Source organism: Electrona antarctica (assembly GCF_951216825.1).
Source record: "Electrona antarctica genome assembly, chromosome: 15".
NCBI lineage: Eukaryota > Metazoa > Chordata > Actinopteri > Myctophiformes > Myctophidae > Electrona > Electrona antarctica.
In genome coordinates this window covers 38,065,775-38,087,476 of record NC_136796.1, presented here as the reverse complement: position 1 = coordinate 38,087,476, position 21,702 = coordinate 38,065,775, and the positions used below count along the sequence as shown (strand labels likewise).

At 44.4% G+C, this 21,702-nt stretch overlaps 2 protein-coding genes across 2 annotated transcripts in view; both read right to left on the bottom strand.

Moving 5' to 3' along the window:
* Nucleotides 1-211: 211 nt before the first annotated feature.
* Nucleotides 212-3,113, bottom strand: LOC306938762 (uncharacterized protein). Its single transcript, XM_079523057.1, has 4 exons — nucleotides 2,878-3,113; nucleotides 2,460-2,616; nucleotides 1,400-1,544; nucleotides 212-881 (listed from the first exon to the last, which is right to left on the bottom strand). Exons 1-4 carry the CDS (start codon nucleotides 3,098-3,100, stop codon nucleotides 348-350), a joined length of 1,059 nt encoding a protein of 352 aa, XP_079379183.1. The 5' UTR covers nucleotides 3,101-3,113; the 3' UTR covers nucleotides 212-347.
* A 12,362-nt stretch (nucleotides 3,114-15,475) lies between these two features.
* The window catches only part of LOC306937796 (serine/threonine-protein phosphatase 6 regulatory ankyrin repeat subunit A-like), a 33,208-nt gene continuing 26,981 nt past the window's right edge, over nucleotides 15,476-21,702 (bottom strand). The window contains exons 23-27 of the mRNA XM_079521748.1: nucleotides 21,240-21,388; nucleotides 20,902-20,984; nucleotides 20,081-20,163; nucleotides 19,115-19,206; nucleotides 15,476-17,603 (exon numbers count right to left, since the gene is read on the bottom strand). Coding sequence (XP_079377874.1) covers nucleotides 17,308-17,603; nucleotides 19,115-19,206; nucleotides 20,081-20,163; nucleotides 20,902-20,984; nucleotides 21,240-21,388 — 703 coding nt within the window. The 3' untranslated portion in view covers nucleotides 15,476-17,307. The remainder of the gene's footprint in view (nucleotides 17,604-19,114; nucleotides 19,207-20,080; nucleotides 20,164-20,901; nucleotides 20,985-21,239; nucleotides 21,389-21,702) is intronic.

Sequence of the window (21,702 nt, the reverse complement as noted above, 5' to 3'; positions counted from 1 at the left end):
CCGGGGGGAGGGGTGGGGGGGGAGGGGGACGCACAGGAACGCACCCAGGGTGCCGGCCCGGTTCTGGCGAGCCGCCCCGCGTCCGAAACGGTAGAGAAATGACAGAGTTACCATGTGGGGGTCCCCGGGGAGTCCCCGGGGGGTCCCCGGAATATCCAGACCCCCGGGAATATGTGCGTGTGTGTGTGTTAGGGTGCGCACAGTTGGTGAAAAACAACCATTCTGTTTTCGTGCTCAGACCCACCCAGGCACCCACCCACACACATAGCTCCGTAAGGGAGTGGTTGCACCACTCAAAAAGGATAGAGACCGAACCGGAGCGTTAAAAACGGGCCCTTCCCATGCAGTTACATCTGTGGCAGAATGCGTGGCAGGAAAACATCTTTATAAAATGTTTCCAGAATGCTGATGTTTGCGGCCCATGTTGGGTCTTTGGCCACCCTCAGGATTTCCAGGTCACAATGGGTCCAAATGACCAGGTCACAACTGTTAGCTCCACTCAGGTGTAGGGCGCCCTGGATCTGGTGCCAGTAGTCATGACCTGGTTTTAGCGTCAGGACACCGGTAATCTCATCTTTCTGCAGATACGTAATCTGGGGGGGAGGGGGACGCACAGGAACGCACCCAGGGTGCCGGCCCGGTTCTGGCGAGCCGCCCCGCGTCCGAAACGCTGCCTTCCTTACTTTCATGTTTCTGGCTGTATATGGACACTTGACCTCAATGTTGCGATCGCCACCGTACACTGACACTGTCCCGTCTGGAGACGCTCCAAGCCAGCCGCTGTCGGACAGGAACACTCCCCTCTCCTGGATACGCATCCCTGTGACCTCCATGTACTGCTGCTTAGCCCTCCACTCATGGCGGATTCCATGTTGTACTGCCTTGAAAGAAAGATGTTGCCGGTTATTTTTTATCGTAGTTTTCTAAGGCAGTGGTTCCCAAAGTGGAGTCCGGGGACCCCTAGGGGTCCTTGAGAGAGTTCCACGGGGTCCCCAGCTAAATGATAATTAGGAACCAAATGGACCCTTATGGGTCTGTAACTCAGAGAGTGTACAAATGGAACCAAATGGACCTCTTAATTGAACTCAGAGTTAAATTAAATTAAATTGGAGTTAGAGTTAATTGAACTCTCAGAGTTAAATTAACTTTGATTTTACAATATGGGGTCACAGAGATAGAAATGCCATTTAAATGAGGGACCGTAGCCTAATTCAGGTCAAACCAGGGGCCCTTGAAATGAAAATGGTTGAACATCACCGCTAGAGCCGTAAAAACCTTCTCTCATGGGGGGTCCTTCGCATACATTTTCAAATGGGGGGTCCGCAGGCTAATGAGTATCATTTTGGGGGTCCTTGACATCAAACACAAAATACAAAAACAAATGAAACACACTACTTACTGGGCTGTTTTGGGGGTGGTATTGGCCACACAGGGTTTTGAACAAGGACGGAGGGTAAGGACGGCCCGTTCTGGAACTACGTTCCACTGCTTTCAAGACCAAACCAAAGTTGCTTGCAGTGATCCTGTTCTTACGATACGCCCACCTGGTTTTATTAAAAAAAGCAGAAATTAGAGCGATAGTTTAGCCTTTAAAAATATAATTTTGTTGCTGTGAAGAAACCACCTAACTCCATGTTTGAGATTTTTGATTTATATTATATTATATAAATCAATGCTATTGAACACCCTTTACCTCTGTGTGTTGGTTAAACAACATATTGAACCAATAAAAAGTATTAAAAAGCGCTTCAGACAAATCCTCTTAACTCCATTGGACCCTCAAACTGTCTGCTAAAGCAACTAACTCCACCACCTCTCCCTCTCTCTCATGGAAGTAATTAACAATATATAAAGGCACAACACCAACTTTGATGAGGCAGTATTGCATTGTTTTAAAAATACCGGTAAAAGGTTTTCTTCATTTCCTGAAAAATGAACATTTTGGAGTTAGGTGGTTTTCTCTCTCTGGGCACAACTAAGCTTCCATGCGTGGCCAAAAGAAGCTGTCTAGGGTCTCGGTCCCATGCATCAATAACACAGATTACAAAGACATCATTATTCCATATTTTCTTCATTTCATAGATGGGCGTGTTTCTACTTGCCCGTTGGACAAATGAAAGCAAAAAATGGGAACGTATCTGTGTCACCTCAGAGCTTTTAAACACTTTAACCATAAAACCATTAAACTTTAGCTATTGAAAAATAGCAGATATACAAGCTCTTAGCGCAGCACCGATAAGCTGGTAGTCAATATTCTTTCACAGCAATCGTTTTTAACTCATATCTTTGCTTCTGGACAACATATTTTCAGATGGGGGTCCACGGCCAAATACAGATATTTCTGGGGTCCTTGACATGAAGATGTTTGAGAACCACAGATAAAGAAACATAGGTTTTTCAGAAAACTGACTTGTAGAATCTGGTCTCAGGTCTTAATGGGTGTTAATGCCCTTTCTTACCATAGCGGGTTCCTTGTTTGCCCAACGGTGTCGCTCTCAATCTGCATCTTCTCCTCCTCGTTGACAGAGAGGCTCATCAGCACATAGCCAGCCTTGTGATCAGCCTGGGCGTAACCCGCGCTGGACACCGCCCAATAAAATGTCTTGACGGGTCCAGCTGGAATGAAAATAACTCAAATTAGTAATACGAATTTATTATGGTTATACCTAGGGCTTTAAGCAACTTGTCGACTATTCAACTAGTCGACTAGTAAATCCAGTAGTTGATGGTCTGCAAAAAGGAGCATCTAATTGAAACGTACGACTCAAACAAACAAGTTTTTAACCCTGCCGACCCGTATACAAACGGAAACACATAAGATGATTGAAACTCTGGCCTACAGACAGACAGACAGACAGACAGACAGGTTGTCCTCACCACAGATGCCCTCTCTGCAGGCCTCACACAGACGCGCCTCATGCCGTCTGGCCATCGGCCGCTCATCACCACCATCATCACCGTCAGCATCATCTTCATTGTAGCAGTTCCTCCGTATCTTGTCAAACAGCTTGTCCAGCGCGACCGTCACTTGTCTCTGTGAGAAGCCCGGGAGCTGGAACCTGCCTCTGCAGCCTCTGCAGGCCTGCCCGTAGGGCCTCATGGTCACCGTCCCGCCACTCTGCAGCTGGTAGCGAAACGACAGCACCACTTTGGCAGAGTACCATTTCCTGGGGCAGTGGCTGCAGCAGAATCTGTGGGAGGATGGAGACAGACAGACAGACAGACAGACAGACAGACAGACAGACAGACAGACAGACAGACAGACAGACAGACAGACCCCATTATAGTTTAAAATAATGTCAATGTATTTTAAAAAGTTACTGTATCGATTTCAAATCATTGAATCGTATCCTATCGGATCGCCATAATGAACCAATATTGTCTATGTATCGTATCGTAAACCATGTATCGTGATACGTATCGCTGTTAAAATGTATCGTCACACCCCTGTGATCTACTGTAAGTGGTAAATGGTACATTTGTGTGCGGTTTCTCTAAGCCACTGACCCACCAAGGTCACAGGATGGTGCTGGGAACCGGGAGATAAGTAGTTTCTCTCTCGCTCTCCTCCCTAAAACAACCCCTCCCTTATGGTACCTTTTGAACTGATATAAACTTCTGTATCTATTGTTCTTTATGCTACTTGCAACCACACTTCTGTCGGCGCGCAACCTGCATCAGTGTGCGCTGGGTATAGGTAACCTGTTATCCCCGCATGTCCTCTGGGTATAGGTACCCTCACAAAAACCATGCAGTAACAACCAGGGAACCCCCCCGCCCCCCGTCAGGCGAAAAGAAGCGGCTTGGACTCCTCATGCAGTGAAGGAAGCATGAGGCCAGTCTGTTGCTCTCCCCAGGTTGGCAGAGGGAGTGTAGAGCCCAGGATTACATTATTATTAGATAATTGACACTGGGTGAAAAAGATGGGTTACAAAAGAACAGCAGAAACATAGAAGTAAATCACACACAGGGATGTTGGCCTAGCGGCCCTAGCACATACTGTACACCAGGACAGTGTTGATTTTGGCAACTATTCATAGTCTTTTGAATAGTTTTCATTTAGTTTTAGTCACATTTTAGTAACCTGGAATGTTTTACCGTTAGTCTAGTTTTAGTCAACTAAATGATTTTAGTCGACTAAATCTACAGTTGATTTAGTCGACTAAAATGTGTTTTGGCGGGCCTCGTTGCCGTCGTAATGGCTGATTTTACAACGTGACGTGTTTTAAGCTTGTAAATCGGATATTTTCAGCATGCAACCAAGTGTAAAATGACTTATACTGGATCTCTTGTCCAATGTCCACTAGTACCCTCCTAACATTTTAGTCTAGTTTTTATTTGGTGACAAAATTGTCAATATATATAGTCTTAGTTTTAGTCGTCATAGGTTAGTTTTCATTTAGTTTCCATTTAGTTTTCGTCAGTGAAAAAAGGTAGTCGACGAACATTTTTTGTCATAGTTTTAGTCGACAAAATCAACACTGCACCAGGGCTTCTGAGGGCCCAGGGGAGCCTCAGAATACATACTTAGAATACATACAGTACATGACTAAAATGTGACTAAAACTAAATGAAAACGTTTCAAGAGACTATGACTAAAATAGAGATTTGCTGCCAAAAACAACACTGCTACGTTGAACCTTGACTTGTCTAAGGCTAAACTTCCTAGTATTTATCCTGACGTAACTCCTACCTGTGACAAGTGCAAGAGCGGTGATGCAGCTTTGATCCATCAGTATTGGATGTGTCCGAAATTACAACCATTTTGGGGGAATGTGTTCAATACTATATCCAACATTCTACATCAAAATCTAGACCCAGATCCCTTAATGGCTCTCCTTGGCACTGCTGGAAGGGATGACCTTCCTTTAACACGCATAGTGTCGTACGGTCGACTTTGCCTTATTGCTCGCTAGGCGTGCCATTCTGCTTTAATGGAAGGATGCTGCCCCGCCCGTGCTCCGTCAGTGGCTTCGTGATATAATGTCCTGTCTCGTCTCGAGTTGGAGATGTTAAGGTTTTCAATTGCCGGCTCTGAGAAAAAGTTCAGAATTTGGTCAGAATGTATTGAAAGGATAGCCCCTTGAGATGTGGCATCTCATTTTAGAGGGGGTCCCGTACACAGGTAAAAAACATTACATACAGTACAGAGCAGTTACACAAATAGACAGTGCACAATAGACAATACAGACATGTACTGTACAAGACCTGGGGCCCGTTTATGACATTCTACCACAACACACAAACTGCATAGTGTGCCGTGCCTATGCCTCGGCCAACGCCAAACCACAACCGAAACAAAATCTGCTCTGCTATGAAAAATCTGCTCTGCTATCTTTTTATTATCTTTCTTTTTTTTCTTTTTTTTTGTAATTATGTATGCATGTATTTGTGTGTATATGTGTATATAGATATATTTATTTATTTTGTATTTCCTCCAGACTGTTTTTCCAACTATCCTTGGTATTGTGGGTGGGGGGAGGGTGGGATAGGGGATTGAGTTTTATTTTTTATATTTTATATGTCTGTTTAATACTTGCCCCTGGGCTTCTGTTACAAAAAACCTGAATAAAAAGATTTAGAAAAGAAAGAACCTTGACTTGTCACGGGTCGGTGTGCAAAAATGAGGAAGAGAGGCCCAAAAGAAGTGGAAGCACCAGTGACATTTTGTTACTCAACCAATGTTTTCATTCATCGTCTGGGCCAGGGGTGCCTCAGAATACATACTGTACACCAGGGCTTCTCAGGGGGGAGAGAGAGAGAGAGAGAGAGAGCGAGAGAGAGAGAGACGGAAGTGTTACATTTTGCCTGCATCCTGCATCCTTAGACTCACTAAATTCTGAAAGGACGCAATCATGTCACCCTCCAGGATGCAATACTGTAGTCAGTACTGTACTTGTCTAACGTTGTTGAAGTAGGACTCATAAAATGTCCCTGGGACCCATCTAAAAGACCCGGGAGCCATTACATTGAAAACCCATTTACATCACTGAACATGTATAACAATCTTTAGAAAATAGACAATCTACAAGCTCACACCCGTGTGAAGTGAGGGGCGCTCTTATCATCATACATCATCTCAATCCGGCCAATCACAATTTGCATTCCTCACCTTCGTCTTCAATTTTTGTGTTTACGCAAACACTCAAAGCTGGCCATTCATTCATGTCATTCCGGCCAATTAATCACTTTTGGCGTTAACAATTAATTACTTTCATCCTCAATATGTACTTTGCTCAGCCAATCAAATCATCGCTATGGAGTGATCGGCCAATCTGAATCATCAGCCAATGTTTTGAGTTCCCCTCAAAAATACCTCAAAATAAGTACAATACCTCCCACAGGCCCAGTGCTTGTAGACCTTCCAGCCTCTCCTCTGTTCCTCTGTGGAGGAGATGTATGTCTGGCTGTTGTTGAAGTTCAGAGTCCACTTGTCTTCAGTGTCCAGCTTTGAATCCAGCATGGCATCAAAGCTGCTCAGCCACTGTGACGTGGGCCAGACTGTACAAGACAAACATAAGACATATTACCAGTAAGACGCCTAAGAAACGACCTCGCCCGTGCACGCATCCGCCTCGTTGATGGCAGACTGCTGGCGCTTTGGCATGGGGGGGTCAGACCAACATGGAATGAATTCTGTACTGGGTTTAAGGTCAGATGTAGAGTCGCTGGCCAATATTGATGAAATCATTGGCATTTACTATGCCATCAGGGATCTCCACGAGACCATCATGCAAAATAAAATCGTCATACTGTATATACACGGTTAGAAATAAACTTAAAAAGATTTCCAAAAATATTGATATATGCCTAGAATCAACTAATCAATGTTGTATGATTGTATGTATATTTGTACCTTAAATGTTCTGATGAATTGAAAATGGAGGACCCTGATGTAAACAAGTCTTAGTGCTTTTTTATGGTTTTATACCATACCATACCATATACCATCTTTATTTATCTAGCACATTTAAATAACAACAAAGTTGTACCAAAGTGCTTTACAATAAAATAATAAAAATCACAACTTCATTTAAAAACAAACAACATACACAGTGTCACTTTCAACATCAAAAATAGCTCATACTATGCTTGGAAATGCCAAATAATAAACCCAATAACACTTGGAGGGTGGGGGCTTGTCTTATGTGCAGAGGCAGCTCATTCCAGAGCTTGGGAGCTGCCAATCTTTCCGGTGATAAAATGGCCACCAACGTAATCAAAAAAGTCAATCAAAGAACAAGATTCCTTTACAGGATCTCCTCACTGGTCAACAAAACACCTTGAAGACCTTAACAGGAGCCCTTGTACAAGGTTTCTTCGACTATGCATGCACCTCTTGGTACCACAGTACCTCAAAGGCCCTTAAAACAAGGCTCAGACCTCCCAAAACAAACTGGTCAGGCTCCTACCCTTGGCCTCACCCCCCGAACCCACCTCACCCCTGCCCACTTTGACAGGCTGGAATGGCTTAGGGTTGACGACAGAGTACAGCATCTTGCAATGGGTCTGGTCCACAAGATTCGATACACCACCAATGATACCCATATACCTGTCTAAATACTTCCTTAATGTTAACGAAGTCCACACCCACAACACCAGAGGGAGTGCAACAAACCATGTGCAACCCAGATTCGGCACAAACAAAGGACGCCCTACCAACAGTCATTAAGACATGCAAATCCCTTGACTCCTTCAAAACCGCTCTCAAAGGGCACCTACGGACGGCTGCAATTCGAAACTGGCCCCCGTAAAATCGGAATCCCCACCTTTTCCCCCTCACTGTATATGTTTCTTTTCCCTTTTTATGAATTTCTGTTCTGTTCTTTGGCTATATAGAAGTGTCTATTTGTACGTCTCTAAATGTTTTGATGAATTGAACAAGGTGGACCCTCTTGTAAACAAGTGTCGTCCACTCAGTTAACAGTCTTTGTATTGAGTTGTGCTTGAAATGTACTGTAATTCTGCAAACTGTTAATAAATATTTAAATCAATCAATCAAACTGTACTCAAAAAATGTACCCATTATACATGCTGTGAATACAATTTCCAATCAATCAAGCAATCAATTCCGTGAAGAAAAGAAATCTATAAAAATGAAAACAGCAAAACAAAGGATATTTATTAAATAGCCTATCCTGCCATCATATAATTAAATATTCCTTTTTTTTCTCCACAGAATCAATGTCATCATTATGTCTAGGCGTAATATTGACAAATACTTTTGGGAAGAATCACTATTCATTGAGTGAATTTGAGTAGAACCAGAAAATGGTAGCCATGCACAGCCTAGATTATGAAGTTGATCCAACATATATTTCCTGCATAATTATGTGTATAACCTTAGCCTATTTAAAACCGTTAATAATTACAAATGAATTATGACCAGTAGGCTATAGGATGACAATCATGATCGAACTATAATGTCTGGTATTGTAGCTTACCTCTGGTCATTGTTTAGTTGAGGTGGTAAAGATCGTCGTCAAATCAAATGAATGAAAGAAAGGCGTTGAAGTTTCGTTTCTCTCAATCTCTCTGATGAATGAGGTGGTTTCCACAAGTTGGTGATGTTCTGCTTAAAGTCGACACACATCCCCCTCTGGTGTTCAACGCAAGGACATGCATTTATTCTAGTTCATCGAAAAAATCAGATTATTCAAGATACTACTAGATTCTACTGTCTAACCGTATATGAGTCTATAACAGAATGAATGAAAAAAGTCTTCCGCTTTCCATTCCTTCCAAGCATCTCTGCTACTACACTAGAGTACAGTCAGACACACTGACACAGTGAGGCAGGCACTCTTCACGCACGCACGCACACACACGCACACGCACACGCACACACACACACACACACACACACACACACACACACACACACACACACACACACACACACACACACACACACACACACACACACACACACACACACACACACACACACACACACACACACACACACACGACAGTAAAGAGTGACTAAGACCTTTTTATAGCTTAAAAAACATTAACAACTACATGACATCTTAAAAGTGTCATCAACTGTGATAAGAAAGGACAATGTTATCTAGACCAGGGGTTCTGGGGCAGGGGCCATGACTCGTGACTCGTGACCCCTGCCCAACCCCCCTCCCCACCAGCAATACAAATTGGCGACCCTCCGGGGGGTCATGAGACCTGGCTCTCAAACATCTGCATCATGTCAAGGAGCCCAAAATGGCTGTGGAGACACAGAGACAGTGGTATGGAGTATGGTCTGGACACCATTTGAAAACATTTTGTGCCAGGGACCCCCAATAGAGATAAGACAGAGTCTTATATTAGGCTATATATTTAAGTTTTTGAAGTTTCAGTCTAAAATAAAGTGGTTAAACTGCTGGGGACCCCTCCAAGGACTCCACTTTGAGAACCACTAATTTAAACTGGTAGAACCTATTATTAGCCCAAAAACTATTAAATGTTATCCTAGCACATGACATTAATGCTGTCAATATCCTAGCTCAGTCAGCAGGCAGGGCACTGGGCTCTGTCATGAACAAAGTTAAACATTGTGGACGTTTAGGATTCAATGCTTATACACAACTTTACGAATCAGGCGTATGTCCGATCTCTGACTATGCTTCTGGTGTTTGGGGTTTCCGCGAATATGCGAGCTGTAACAACATGCACCATAGAGCTATTCGATCCTTTCTGGGAGTCCATAAACTGACTCCATTGCTAGCAATTAACGGGATATGAGATGGGAACCTCCAAGCATCAGACACAAATGTGAAATGATACGACTATGGAATAAACTTGTGAAGATGTCTGAGGAGAGACTCACCAAAAAGATCTTTAATTGGGATCTTAGAGGTGGTCACCCCTGGACAAATGAACTGAGAAGTTTACTTTATTCAAGTGATTTTTTTTTATTTTTCAAAATAGATTACAATGTAATGTTAAACAAATTAGAAATACAATGTTCTCCAGATACAAAGGTGTAGGGACCTATGGTACAAACCTAAGTTGCGAACCTACTGCCTTATAAAGGACATATACACTGTAGAACCATATGTGAAGTACAATTTAAACAAAAGACAACGATCTCTCTGTGCTCAAATAAGGTCAGGAACATTACCATTAGCACTGGAGACTGGCAGGTGTAATGCCACCCCTGAAGATGAGAGATATTGTCTGTTCTGTGATCTAGATTAAATTGAAAACGAAGTTCACTTTTTGTTTTACTGCTCTAAATACAATGACATAAGGGATATTCTGGTTAATAAGATGTCTTCTATATGTGGGGATTTCCTAGATTGAAATGACTATGTAAAAATGGAGATATGTTTTGCCAAAGGGACTTTCGTTGTAGCAGATTTTATCTGTCAAGCTTGGGAAAGAAGACAGAGTACTCTGTATACATCTGAGGTGTAATATAATGAATTATGTAATGTAAAACATGCTGTAAATGCATACATTATGTAATGTAAAACATGCTGTAAATGCATAAATGATGTAATGTAAACATGCTGTAAATGCATACATTATGTAATGTAAAACATGCTGTAAATGCATAAATTATGTAATGTAAAACATGCTGTAATTGCAACTGTGAAATGGTGTCTTATAATACCCATGAGGGTTGGGCACATTGTGTGCATGACACGAAAATAAATAAACAATCAATCAACCTAGTGGAATCAGGTACCGTCAGGTACCGTCACCCATAATCTCTTTGTCAAGAGAGCACTGTCAGAGGCCTCTCCGAGGTGCGGGCACAGATGCCGTGTGTAATAATTCTCACGCAGCACCTCCCCAACCTTCTTAAGGTCACGACATTGCTACATCTATCAATGGGCCTTGTAAGGCCAGGCGAGCAACTGGTTTCAACCAGCACATCAATGACTGTTGCTGCCCAGTGGCTCGAATCTGCCATGTTCAGGACCCACCCCACTTCCACCCACTTCTGACAATGTGCTTTCATATAAGCAGGTCACGGCCACGGCCATGGTCACGGCCACACAGCCAACTCAAGGTACGGCCACGGAGCCGACTTGGGGACCCAACGCAGCTCCTCCAAGGAAAACAAACAAATGCACGGAGCTGAACGTGAATCCCCCCCACCGCCCACCCTTTTTCCCTCACTGTATATGTTTCTTTTCCCTTGTTACCTCCTTTATGATGAATTCCTGTTCTGTCCTTTGTCTATATAGAAGTGTCTATTTGTACGTCTCTAAATGTTTTTGATGAATTGAACATTGTGGACCCTATTGGAAACAAGTGTAATGCTTAATTGGGTCGTCCACTCACAGTTAACAGCCTTTGTATTGAGTTTGTGCTTGAAATGTACTGTAATTTTGCAAACTGTTAATACATTTTTCAATCAATCAATCAATCAAGTCAAACTGAGGTCGTGACCACATCATTTGTACGGTACATCTTACTTTGTGGAATAAATTTGCCATCAAGTACTTTTATTACTCATCTTGTGCATTAAAATCCTCCGATCAATATATATATATTATATATTTTACTGGGGTTATAGTTGCAGTTTGCCAGGTGAATTCATGGCGTTCCAGCTGCAGATAAGGCCGTCTGAAGGGAGTTAAGGTCGGAGGTCACACCGCTGTCAGCTCATGGTTCTCTGTGTTTTACAGCCGTGGGAGGGAAGATAAGTTCTAAAGGAGAGGAGAACTAATTAATAGTGTTTTCTTTTAGCCAAACTTTATGCTCTTCTCTTCTCTACCTTTTAACTGCAATATGAGCCTGAGCTCAGTGGCCTTGTGGTTAGAGTGTCCGCCCTGAGACTGGGAGGTCGGGGTTCAATCCCCGGCCGGGTCATACCAAAGACTCTAAAAATGGGACCCAGTGACTCCCTGCTTGACACTCAGCATCAAGGGTTGGATTGGGGGTAAATCCCTGCGACATACTAGCGTCATGTCCAGGGGGTGTACTTGTACATCAAGCTGCCTCACGCTACAGAAACAGGAGATAGGCTCCTGCCCTATGGGCCTCATGGCTCATAGGCTCATGGTTTTTCACCCACCTTACTTGTAATGTGATGTGACAATGAAGATTGATTCTGATTCTCTTCCGATTCTATGAACTGACCGTCAGGCAAGAGCAGCTCGACTCTATCTCTGTGCCTCGTTGGAACCACATGTCGGATACGTGTGAACTAGGGTGACCGCAGATGTCCCTCTTTGCGTGGGACAGTCCCTCATTTCTAAGACTTTTCAGGCGTCCACAAATTGAGACCATGTCCCACATTGTGACCGGCAGGCAGCAGTGTTCAAATGCCCTAATAGTTAGTACCCTAATAGTTGGCCTTCTGTTGTAAAGCTCTCTCATTGTCTCTTCCGGCAAGATGTGTTTTTAAGCCTGTTAAAATAGCATAAAAATAAAAATAAAGCATGATTTTAAAACAAAATGTGAGACACCAGAGGAGTTTATAAATGATAGCCAATAGACCTAGAAACAGGTCTGTAACTCTGAGTGTTCAAATGGAACCAAATGGACACTATTACGCCCGGGTCCGTTTGTACACTCTGAGTTAAAGCAAATAAAACATGAGAACCACTAGTACTAGTTGGACTCCTAATATGCCATAGTGTCGTAGTAATAAATAAGTGTCATACATACCTGGAGACTGACATTCAGTAATTGGGCCGTGTGATAAAAAAAACAACATTAGAATGGTGTGTAAAAAATGTAATAAAAATATAGCTGCAAGCAGCGATAAGGCAGGAACAAGCAAGAAGGCAATAAGAACAATATGCACAAATAAGCCATAGAAACATGGAAGACTGAACTAGGCCGCCAGTTCGAGCCCTGCTTCGTCCAAAAGTAACCTGACCCTAAGAGGTGAACATGCTGTGTTTTAGATCATTTTACACAATGACAAGTGTGATGTAAAGTGTAGAAGCCCATCCCTCCACACCAAGAACAATAACTGTATTTTTTTCTATGGCAGAGATCATACCACAACTAATGGTAATGACTAGTTGGCATAACTCGTTGGCATCTGTTTCAGAGTAATTAGTCCTTTGTTGTCTATTCTGACACACAGCCTCTTTGGACACAGTTGTCAACAGCTTCAGTGAAATTGTTCATTTGTTTACTGGACAGTGTGACAATGAATTGAGTGATAACATTTCCTTTTAAACATATGAGTAGACAACGGTGAGACAGCCAGCAGTGCAGGGATTTGAACACTGATTCTAGCAATGTTAGAATGTACCAACCAACTACCAATGCTTGATTTCTGACATCACCATACGTACTTGCCTGTCAATACAGAAAATATTAAAATAGGGAGGAGTAACCTGTGTGGCAGTGGCATGCTGAAACTTGAAACTCAGGTTTAACCAAGTTATGGTTAATTCCATGTACACATGGCCAACCATGAAGGGACTCGAACCAGTAAGTCAGACACTTTAACCATTAGGCCACATGGTCCTTGGTACACAATGATGTATTCCTGTTGTTGATGTTAGTGGGATGAAAAGTCCATCAGGCCTTAATAACTTTGTGTTGCATAATATCGCTGGAAAATGCAGTGAAGAGCATATTGGATTTCGTGTGCATAAAGATAGTATTTGTCTAACTTGGGAGAGATTTGCAAGTTAAAGTTAGAGATGCACATGGATTCATTCTACCGGTAATCTGTATTTGGTGGCATAATCGTGCTGGATAATGTAGTGAAGTGCATATTGGATGTGCATAAAGACAGTTTTTGCCTGACGAAAGAGAGATTTTGTACGTTAGAGATGCACATAGATACAGTCTACTCTAGTCTCTGGCCCATACGGGGATCAACCCGCGACCATGGCGTTATTAGCACCACGCTCTGACCAGCTGAGCTAACAGGCCTGCTTACTGAATGAGTTGTTGCAACCAACTGTAAAGTGGCTCAGAGGGTTTCAGCATGGATCCTGAGTGTTTTCTTGATTCATTCAGTGCATTTCAGGTAACTTTGACAGTCTCACGGAATGACAACCACGAAGGGATTCAAACCCTCAATCTCCTGATTCGTAGTCAGGCGCCTTATCCATTGGGCCACGCAGTCCTTGTAGTGTTATACACTCTCTGCCAATAGGAGATGCAAGGCTGACGTCACGGTAGGCTGTCACGCCTACCGGCGCCATTGTGATTGTGATGGCCTACAAGCCCTACTACATATTAGATCTGCATCAAATGTATAAAGTTGGTGTTTGAGTGCATCCAGTACATTCCCGTTTCGTCGAGGCCAAAGGTCAGCTTTGAAGAATATTATAGTCAAAGATAATTCATTTATAAAGATGGGCGAACTTCATTGGAGCCACTAGAGGCGAAATGGTACACAAAGCCTACAAATGGTCTCCTAAATGAAGTAGGCGTGGTTTGCTTCTCCCCCGACCTCCCCACCACCCTCCCCCCCCTCTCCCATGCTGACAAGAACACCGACAACGTCATGCGGATGAGCATTGAGAGCATTATATGGCAAATGTCATAATTCCCATTTCCCAAATCAGCCCCCATCAATCAAGAGTCTGACAGTTATGGAAAATTATATTATTATTAAGCATCGGAACACACTTTATTTCACTTTTATTTATTCATAATTATTTGTTTTTACATTGCACCAAGATAAGTCAAATGTTGCTCCTAAAAAGGCAAAGGTTTCTGCACTTTTGTCACACACACACACACACACACACACACACACACACACACACACACACACACACACACACACACACACACACACACACACACACACACACACACACACACACACACACACACACACACACACACACACACACACACACACACCTTACAGTACATAGACAATAAGTAGCATAGAGCCCAAGGTTGCTTGTTAAGATCGATTTACACTTGGTCGTGTGCCGCGTCGTACGCCGAAAACGACCGATAGAGAGCGGCGGCTTTCGGTGACAGGACGTGGCGCGCAGAACCAACCATAAAGCAGGCATTTAAAAACACTGTGGGAACCGTTTAACGCCATCGTCGTTCAATCCTCAAAAGAGCAGCGACAGATAACCGCCTCGACAGTTTCATCTCCAGGTGGTATAGGTACATTCAACCTGCTGCCAGGAGCTAATCCCGTCTCCGTCAGGAGGACACGGCATTCAGTCCCGTCTCCGTCAGGAGGACACGGCATCCAGTCCCGTCTCCGTCAGGAGGACACGGCATTCAGTCCCGTCTCCGTCAGGAGGACACGGCATTCAGTCCCGTCTCCGTCAGGAGGACACGGCATTCAGTCCCGTCTCCGTCAGGAGGACACGGCATCCAGTCCCGTCTCCGTCAGGAGGACACGGCATTCAGTCCCGTCTCCGTCAGGAGGACACGGCATTCAGTCCCGTCTCCGTCAGGAGGACACGGCATTCAGTCCCGTCTCCGTCAGGAGGACACGGCATCCAGTCCCGTCTCCGTCAGGAGGACACGGCATTCAGTCCCGTCTCCGTCAGGAGGACACGGCATTCAGTCCCGTCTCCGTCAGGAGGACACGGCATTCAGTCCCGTCTCCGTCAGGAGGACACGGCATTCAGTCCCGTCTCCGTCAGGAGGACAAGGCATTCAGTCCCGTCTCCGTCAGGAGGACACGGCATTCAGTCCCGTCTCCGTCAGGAGGACACGGCATTCAGTCCTGTCTCCGTCAGGAGGAGGACACGGCATCCAGTCCCGTCTCCGTCAGGAGGACACCGCATTCAGTCCCGTCTCCGTCAGGAGGACACAGCATTCAGTCCTGTCTCCGTCAGGAGGAGGACACGGCATTCAGTCCCGTCTCCGTCAGGAGGACAGGGCATTCAGTCCCGTCTCCGTCAGGAGGACACGGCATTCAGTCCCGTCTCCGTCAGGAGGACAGGGCATTCAGTCCTGTCTCCGTCAGGAGGACAGGGCATTCAGTCCCGTCTCCGTCAGGAGGACACGGCATTCAGTCCCGTCTCCGTCAGGAGGACACGGCATTCAGTCCCGCGAGAAATCATTCATTTCTAGGGATGGAGCTCGTTCATTTTTTTATCGATAACGAGCACCTTATCGAGCAGGCTTATGGAGCCGGGTTCTCGTCGAGCCCACTATCGAGCATTCTCTATTATTTCGAGGGGAGACAAAAAATACATTCTGAACAGAACCCGTATCTTTTACTAGGGCCTTCAAATACAGTACTTTTATACAGTATTTGATAGTTTGAACATGACGGCGTCATGGGCCGCTATGCTCGATAACAGGCTTGATAAGCCCAAAGCGGATACTCATTAAGCTGGTTGTTGGGTCTTTTTTTCGGGTATCGGGAACTGAGCTCCATCCCTATTCATTTCACTACTCCCGGGTAGGAACCGACAAGCGATTGAAGGAGGGCGTGCGGACAGGGGGGTGGGGGGGGGGTGACAGTTGTGTCGGCCGTGACAGTTTAGAGGACGACTCAAGAGACAACAAAATCCAAAAAACAAAAACCATACAAAGTAAGAGAGTCCTCAGGCCTCTTGGTCCCTTGAAGATTGTCTCTCTGCTATTGCTGTAGATGCACGTCAGATGAAGTGTTCCAAATCTGGTAAAGAAAAACAAAAAGAAGCAGCAGCCAATGGGTAGTGCCCGTAGTGTCATCATGACCTTGGCGTGGCCAAGGCCAGTTAGAGCGCACATCAAATGATCACAAACGGAACAGGGTTCAAACACTAACACCCCCCCCCCCCCCCACCCTCCCTTCGTGGTCTCTGTCCTACTGGATTATCCAATAGAAAACACAGGCCTTCACAGTACAGTAGTTCAACTACCGTTCTCATGTAGCGGAGGACACACACGCACTCACACGCATGCACACACACATGCACGCACGCACGCACGCACGCACGCACGCACGCACGCACGCACGCACGCACGCACGCACGCACGCACGCACGCACGCACACAGAGCTGCTTCAAGTTGACAGAGATACAACCAGTTAACCACCACAGTGAACTTGGTAGAAATAATGTAGTGTGTGTGCATATACAACATCTTAGGCTACTATGCTTGTCTTGCTATCTGGATTTGCTTTCTACCCTTTTGACAAAGAACAAACACAAAAAGAAAGCCCCCCCCACCCCCCAAAAAAAGAAATTGGAATCCAGTCACTACAATTTCTTCTTTCCTTTGTGTAGTAGTATTTTCTCTATCGTTTTCGTCTTCTGGTTTACGTCTGTTCCCCATCATTTCTGACAGGGTTTCCTGAGTAGCGGGGTGGGGGGGGGGGGGGGGGTGGGGCGGTCCGTCAAGTCCCTTTTATAGGACCGAATCCAAAAATAGCAGAGTTCGATGGGGTGGGGGACCGCCCCTCAGTACGTCTCAGAGTCGGAATCGTTCAGCTCGTCGTCCCCGGAGACCGAGGACAGCGACGGGCGGTCCGGCCTGCAGTAGGACGCGTGGTCGGGACGCAGAGGGGGCAGCGAGTCAAAGGTCACGCCCTTGGACATGTGGTTGGAGGAGGGCTGGTGATGGTGGTTGACCGACGAGAGCGCGGGCAGCGTCGCTATGGTGACCATGGGCGACGCGGGCATCATGGAGTTGAGGATGAGCGCCAGGCAGTCCGCCACGTCTCTGTTGGGGGCGCACGCCAGCGCCGGAGTGTAACCTGCCGATGACACGCACAGTGTTGATTTCGTCGACTGATACTATGACGAAAAATGTTCGTCGACTACCTTTTTTCACTGATAAATAGACAAATAGATAAACTACTTTGCCTTTTTTTTACTATTTTGAAAAACATTTTTGAATAGTTAAAATAGCCAATCTACAAGCTCACAACGTGTCGAGGGGTTTAGCATGGACGAAAATAGAGCCCATAGTGTAAACTGATGACACGCGTGAATCTATTCTACGTCCGAGCATAGACATGGTAACGCCCCGCCTGCCTCCGATTGGTCTACCGACACTGCCAGTCTTGCCCCCATGGTCTCACCAGACCTCCGAGAACGACAGCTTGGCACGCGCGACAGGCTGCAGCCTTGTAACTTTTATTTTTATAGAAGAGGCAAACTAATATTGTTCATGCCGTTTGCTTTGATGGAATAATTGATTGAACACGTACGTTGTACTACGATTTGGGTGTGTTCTAAATAAAGTGTTGATTATCGTGTATTAATCGAATTATAGAAAACTAATACTATTATACTAAAAAAGATAAAGAATCAAGGGAAAATAGGTCTTACAGTAGAAAAAAATGTCAAGTTTACACATAAAAATTTATTTTTATTTAATCAACACACTTTAAAACTTTTATTTAAACCACAATCAATTATTCCATCAAAGCAAACTACATACATAAACAATATTAGTTTCCCTCTTCTACAAGTTACTGTTGCGCGTGCCAAGCTGTCATTCTCTTGTATTAAATCGTACTTGTATTATTTTCCACCATGGAGTAACCTCACGGCAGACTATCCAGCATGTATCCTCCACCTCGGAGGAAAGTCTGGTGTGGCCGGCAGTGTCGGTAGGCCAATCAGAGGCAGGCGGGGCGTTACCATGTCTATGCTCGGACATAGAAGCTCAAATGGCCCACCGTGAATGGGAGACGGTTGTTGGATTATTATTAATTTTTGTTTTTTCATGTCATATGAAAGCAGGGAATCATAGCTTCAAATTGACAACAATTGGTTGTTCAGTTTGACCCACCCGTTTTGGAGATATGGCTTATAGAATAATGTCTTGCGGAAAACAGCGAGTTGAGAAAACAGGCTTGAAAGGTTCACTTCTGTGCACTCCAACATTACACCTAGCTACATGTTTAGGCAATTTATTTGCATTTCGATTTCAGCTCTGACATTTATTTCAGACATGCTCTAGTATGTGAAGAGTCTGCCTGTGCTATTAACTCATTTTGAAAAGCTGGAGGTTGCACGATGACAGGCTCTCAGTCAAACCTGGTCACAATTATGTTCCTCAGTGTTCATTAGTGGATCTGATCCCCTTTTTACTTACTCATGCTATATAAACACCGGTATTTTGTTGGCACAGTCAAATCCTCTGTGGTAATTGATCCTTTTGTGTAACCAAATCAACCCTTATGGGTCCGGTTGGTTTATACTTACTACTTAATACTCAGAATTCAATGAGGATGAGTGTGTGTGTGTGCGCACTGACCATTCTCATCCACTGCCAGCACGCTGGCACCTTTCGCCAACAGCTCCTGCACCACAACTGTCAGACCGTTCCTGGCTGCAACATGAAGGGGCCTGAGGGAAGCGGGAGTGGACACAGTGAGTACAGTTAACTATTTACTTTGGATTATAGCCCCAGGAGGCAAAGCTGCTGTATACACACTGCCTGCCGGAGTGTGTATCCTTAAAGATGGAGTGCTGTGATTTTTGAGGGGCACTAGCCTATACAGCTCTTTACCATTGACAATGGTAAAGAGCCGATTTGTTCACATGTGTCTGAACAAATCGGCCTTTTGTACTAACACAAACATCAAATGCCATTGACAATGAAAGGAGAATTTACGTCATATGTGTCTGAGCAAATTGGCTACTCAGCCATGTATATAATTCTCGTGAATATTATTTGCGTCTGTATAACATGAGTGAGAAGTGGTATAGTGTGGGGCATTGTGTAATGCCTTATCTCAGTGACGTGAAAGAACTAGGGCTAGTTAGAATGTAGGTGTACCTGGTTAAAAGATAATAACATAATGTGACAAACATTAAACACTAAATTATAACTATTCAAGATTGATTTTAGTATGACTAAAACTAAAATCAAAAACAACACTTGTGTGGCTGTTATGTGCAATGATGTATTCCCTTTGTATTTAGGGCTTCTTCCTGGAGGCTGAAACCTTGACAGTCAAACTTGCCAATGAAAGAAAAACAAAAAACTGTAATATAGTGACATCACACTATCAGCCCCTCCCCTAACCCCTCCCCCTTTATCATACAATAACAGCTATGGGTGTGGCTTCAATTCAGGTGGATCAACAACTATCACCACCCACCACCAGGCAAACCAGGCATACTTAATGAACTGGTGGGCGTGTCCACATAAAAAACATTTTAACAAATACTGTACCCTTAATCTTTATGGCGCGTCTAACAGTAGTACTGTACGTACGTCTGGAGAGCACAGTTGGTACAGTTGACCAGGTTCTTGTCGTTGACCTTCTCCAGAATCAACAAGGCACTCGTTTCGTGACCCTGGGGCGATCAGACAACGTGGAGAAAGAGAGAGAGAGAGAAAAGAAGGTTAAATCATAAATCAACGTAAAGAACAAACATCTCCATGTGGGTGTATCGTAGGGGTTGGGTATCCAAATTAGGTTCCGAGTAGGAACTGAACCGAACGTTTCTGGGTATCAGGTACCCAGAAAGATGTAGGAATCGAATCGGAATCAATAAAGTCACAATCAATTAAGAGTTCAGCATTTCTCCCATAAAGGAAGAGTACAGCAAGCTTTAAGTTCTATTTTCTATTGTTTTGACATAATGAGGCGTTGCTATTCATTACATTTCTTAAGGTTATTATTGACGTAAAAATATTTACAGGGTCAATTGTGTTTGGTTAAGTTAAACACAAGTAGCCTATTCTCATGACAAAGTTTCTCATTTAACGCTTAAATCATTTAGATATTTTTGTTATCTAAACCATTTTATTTTATTTGTTTTTACCTTTATGGAACCTTTTTACCTTTATGGGGAATTCGATAAGAACCGGAATCGACACGCGGAATCGGAAACATCCTAACGATACCCATATCCCTAGGTGTATGGCATAAACGTAACATGTCAGGACTGCACATTATTTAGTCCATTTTGGCAGCCCAGAGCAGAGCTACAAGCTCGTGGCACGGCACTCGGTGCCGCGCTACGAGCTTGTAGATCTGCAACTTTTCAACAGCTTTAAGGGGCGTAAAACAGATGGTGGAGGGAGGCTACCTTGCTGCATGCCAGATGTAAGGCTGTGTTCCTGCTGGAGTCCTGCACCGTGAGGTCCGCTTTAGCACTGCTCACTAGCAGCTCTGGAACAAACCCCAACAGAGGCAAGGTCATTTATTTATACTGTCTGCTTACGCATGGAATTCCCCCGGCTGTGTGTGTGTGTGTGTGTGTGTGTTAAACAATATTGCAAAGACCGTTGAGTCTTTTATATATGGCATGAACAACCCAAATATGAATATAATGTCTAATATGTAAATGTGTAGTGTTCGGTAGAGATTAAGAATAGAAGATAGAAATGACTGTAGGTGTGTGTGTGTGTGTATGCGCACACTGACCGACAGCATTGGTCTGTCCATTGTGAGCGGCCATCATGAGCGGCGTGCTGCGCGTGTGTGTGTCGGTGGCGTCAGGCTTGGCTCCGTGACTCAGGAGCAGGGACACACACTCCATGTGGTCAGAGAACGCTGCGGCATGCAGAGGGGTCCTGTGGTCGACACACACACACACACACACACACACACACACACACACACACACACACACACACACACACACACACACACACACACACACACACACACACACACACACACACACACACACACACACACACACACACACACACACACACACACACACACACACACACACACACACACACACACAGTGAGTGGAATGGCTCACTGAGGCTGAAGCTGCCAAGTGGGGTCAAATTCAAATTCAAACGAGCGCTATTGGCATGAGAACACATACATTTGTCAAAACACAATAAAAACAGTGGGGTAAAGTACTGTATAT

What these genes read in the sequence shown, in the direction of transcription:
- LOC306938762 (XM_079523057.1), bottom strand. Translation starts at nt 3,100, where the DNA reads ATGAGGCCCTACGGGCAGGCCTGCAGAGGCTGCAGAGGCAGGTTCCAG. An exon ending in CTGCAGAGAGGGCATCTGTG is followed by an intron (nt 2,617 to 2,877) that starts GTGAGGACAACC and finishes TTTTCATTCCAG; the next exon opens with CTGGACCCGTCAAGACATTT. An exon ending in CAAACAAGGAACCCGCTATG is followed by an intron (nt 1,545 to 2,459) that starts GTAAGAAAGGGC and finishes TAATAAAACCAG; the next exon opens with GTGGGCGTATCGTAAGAACA.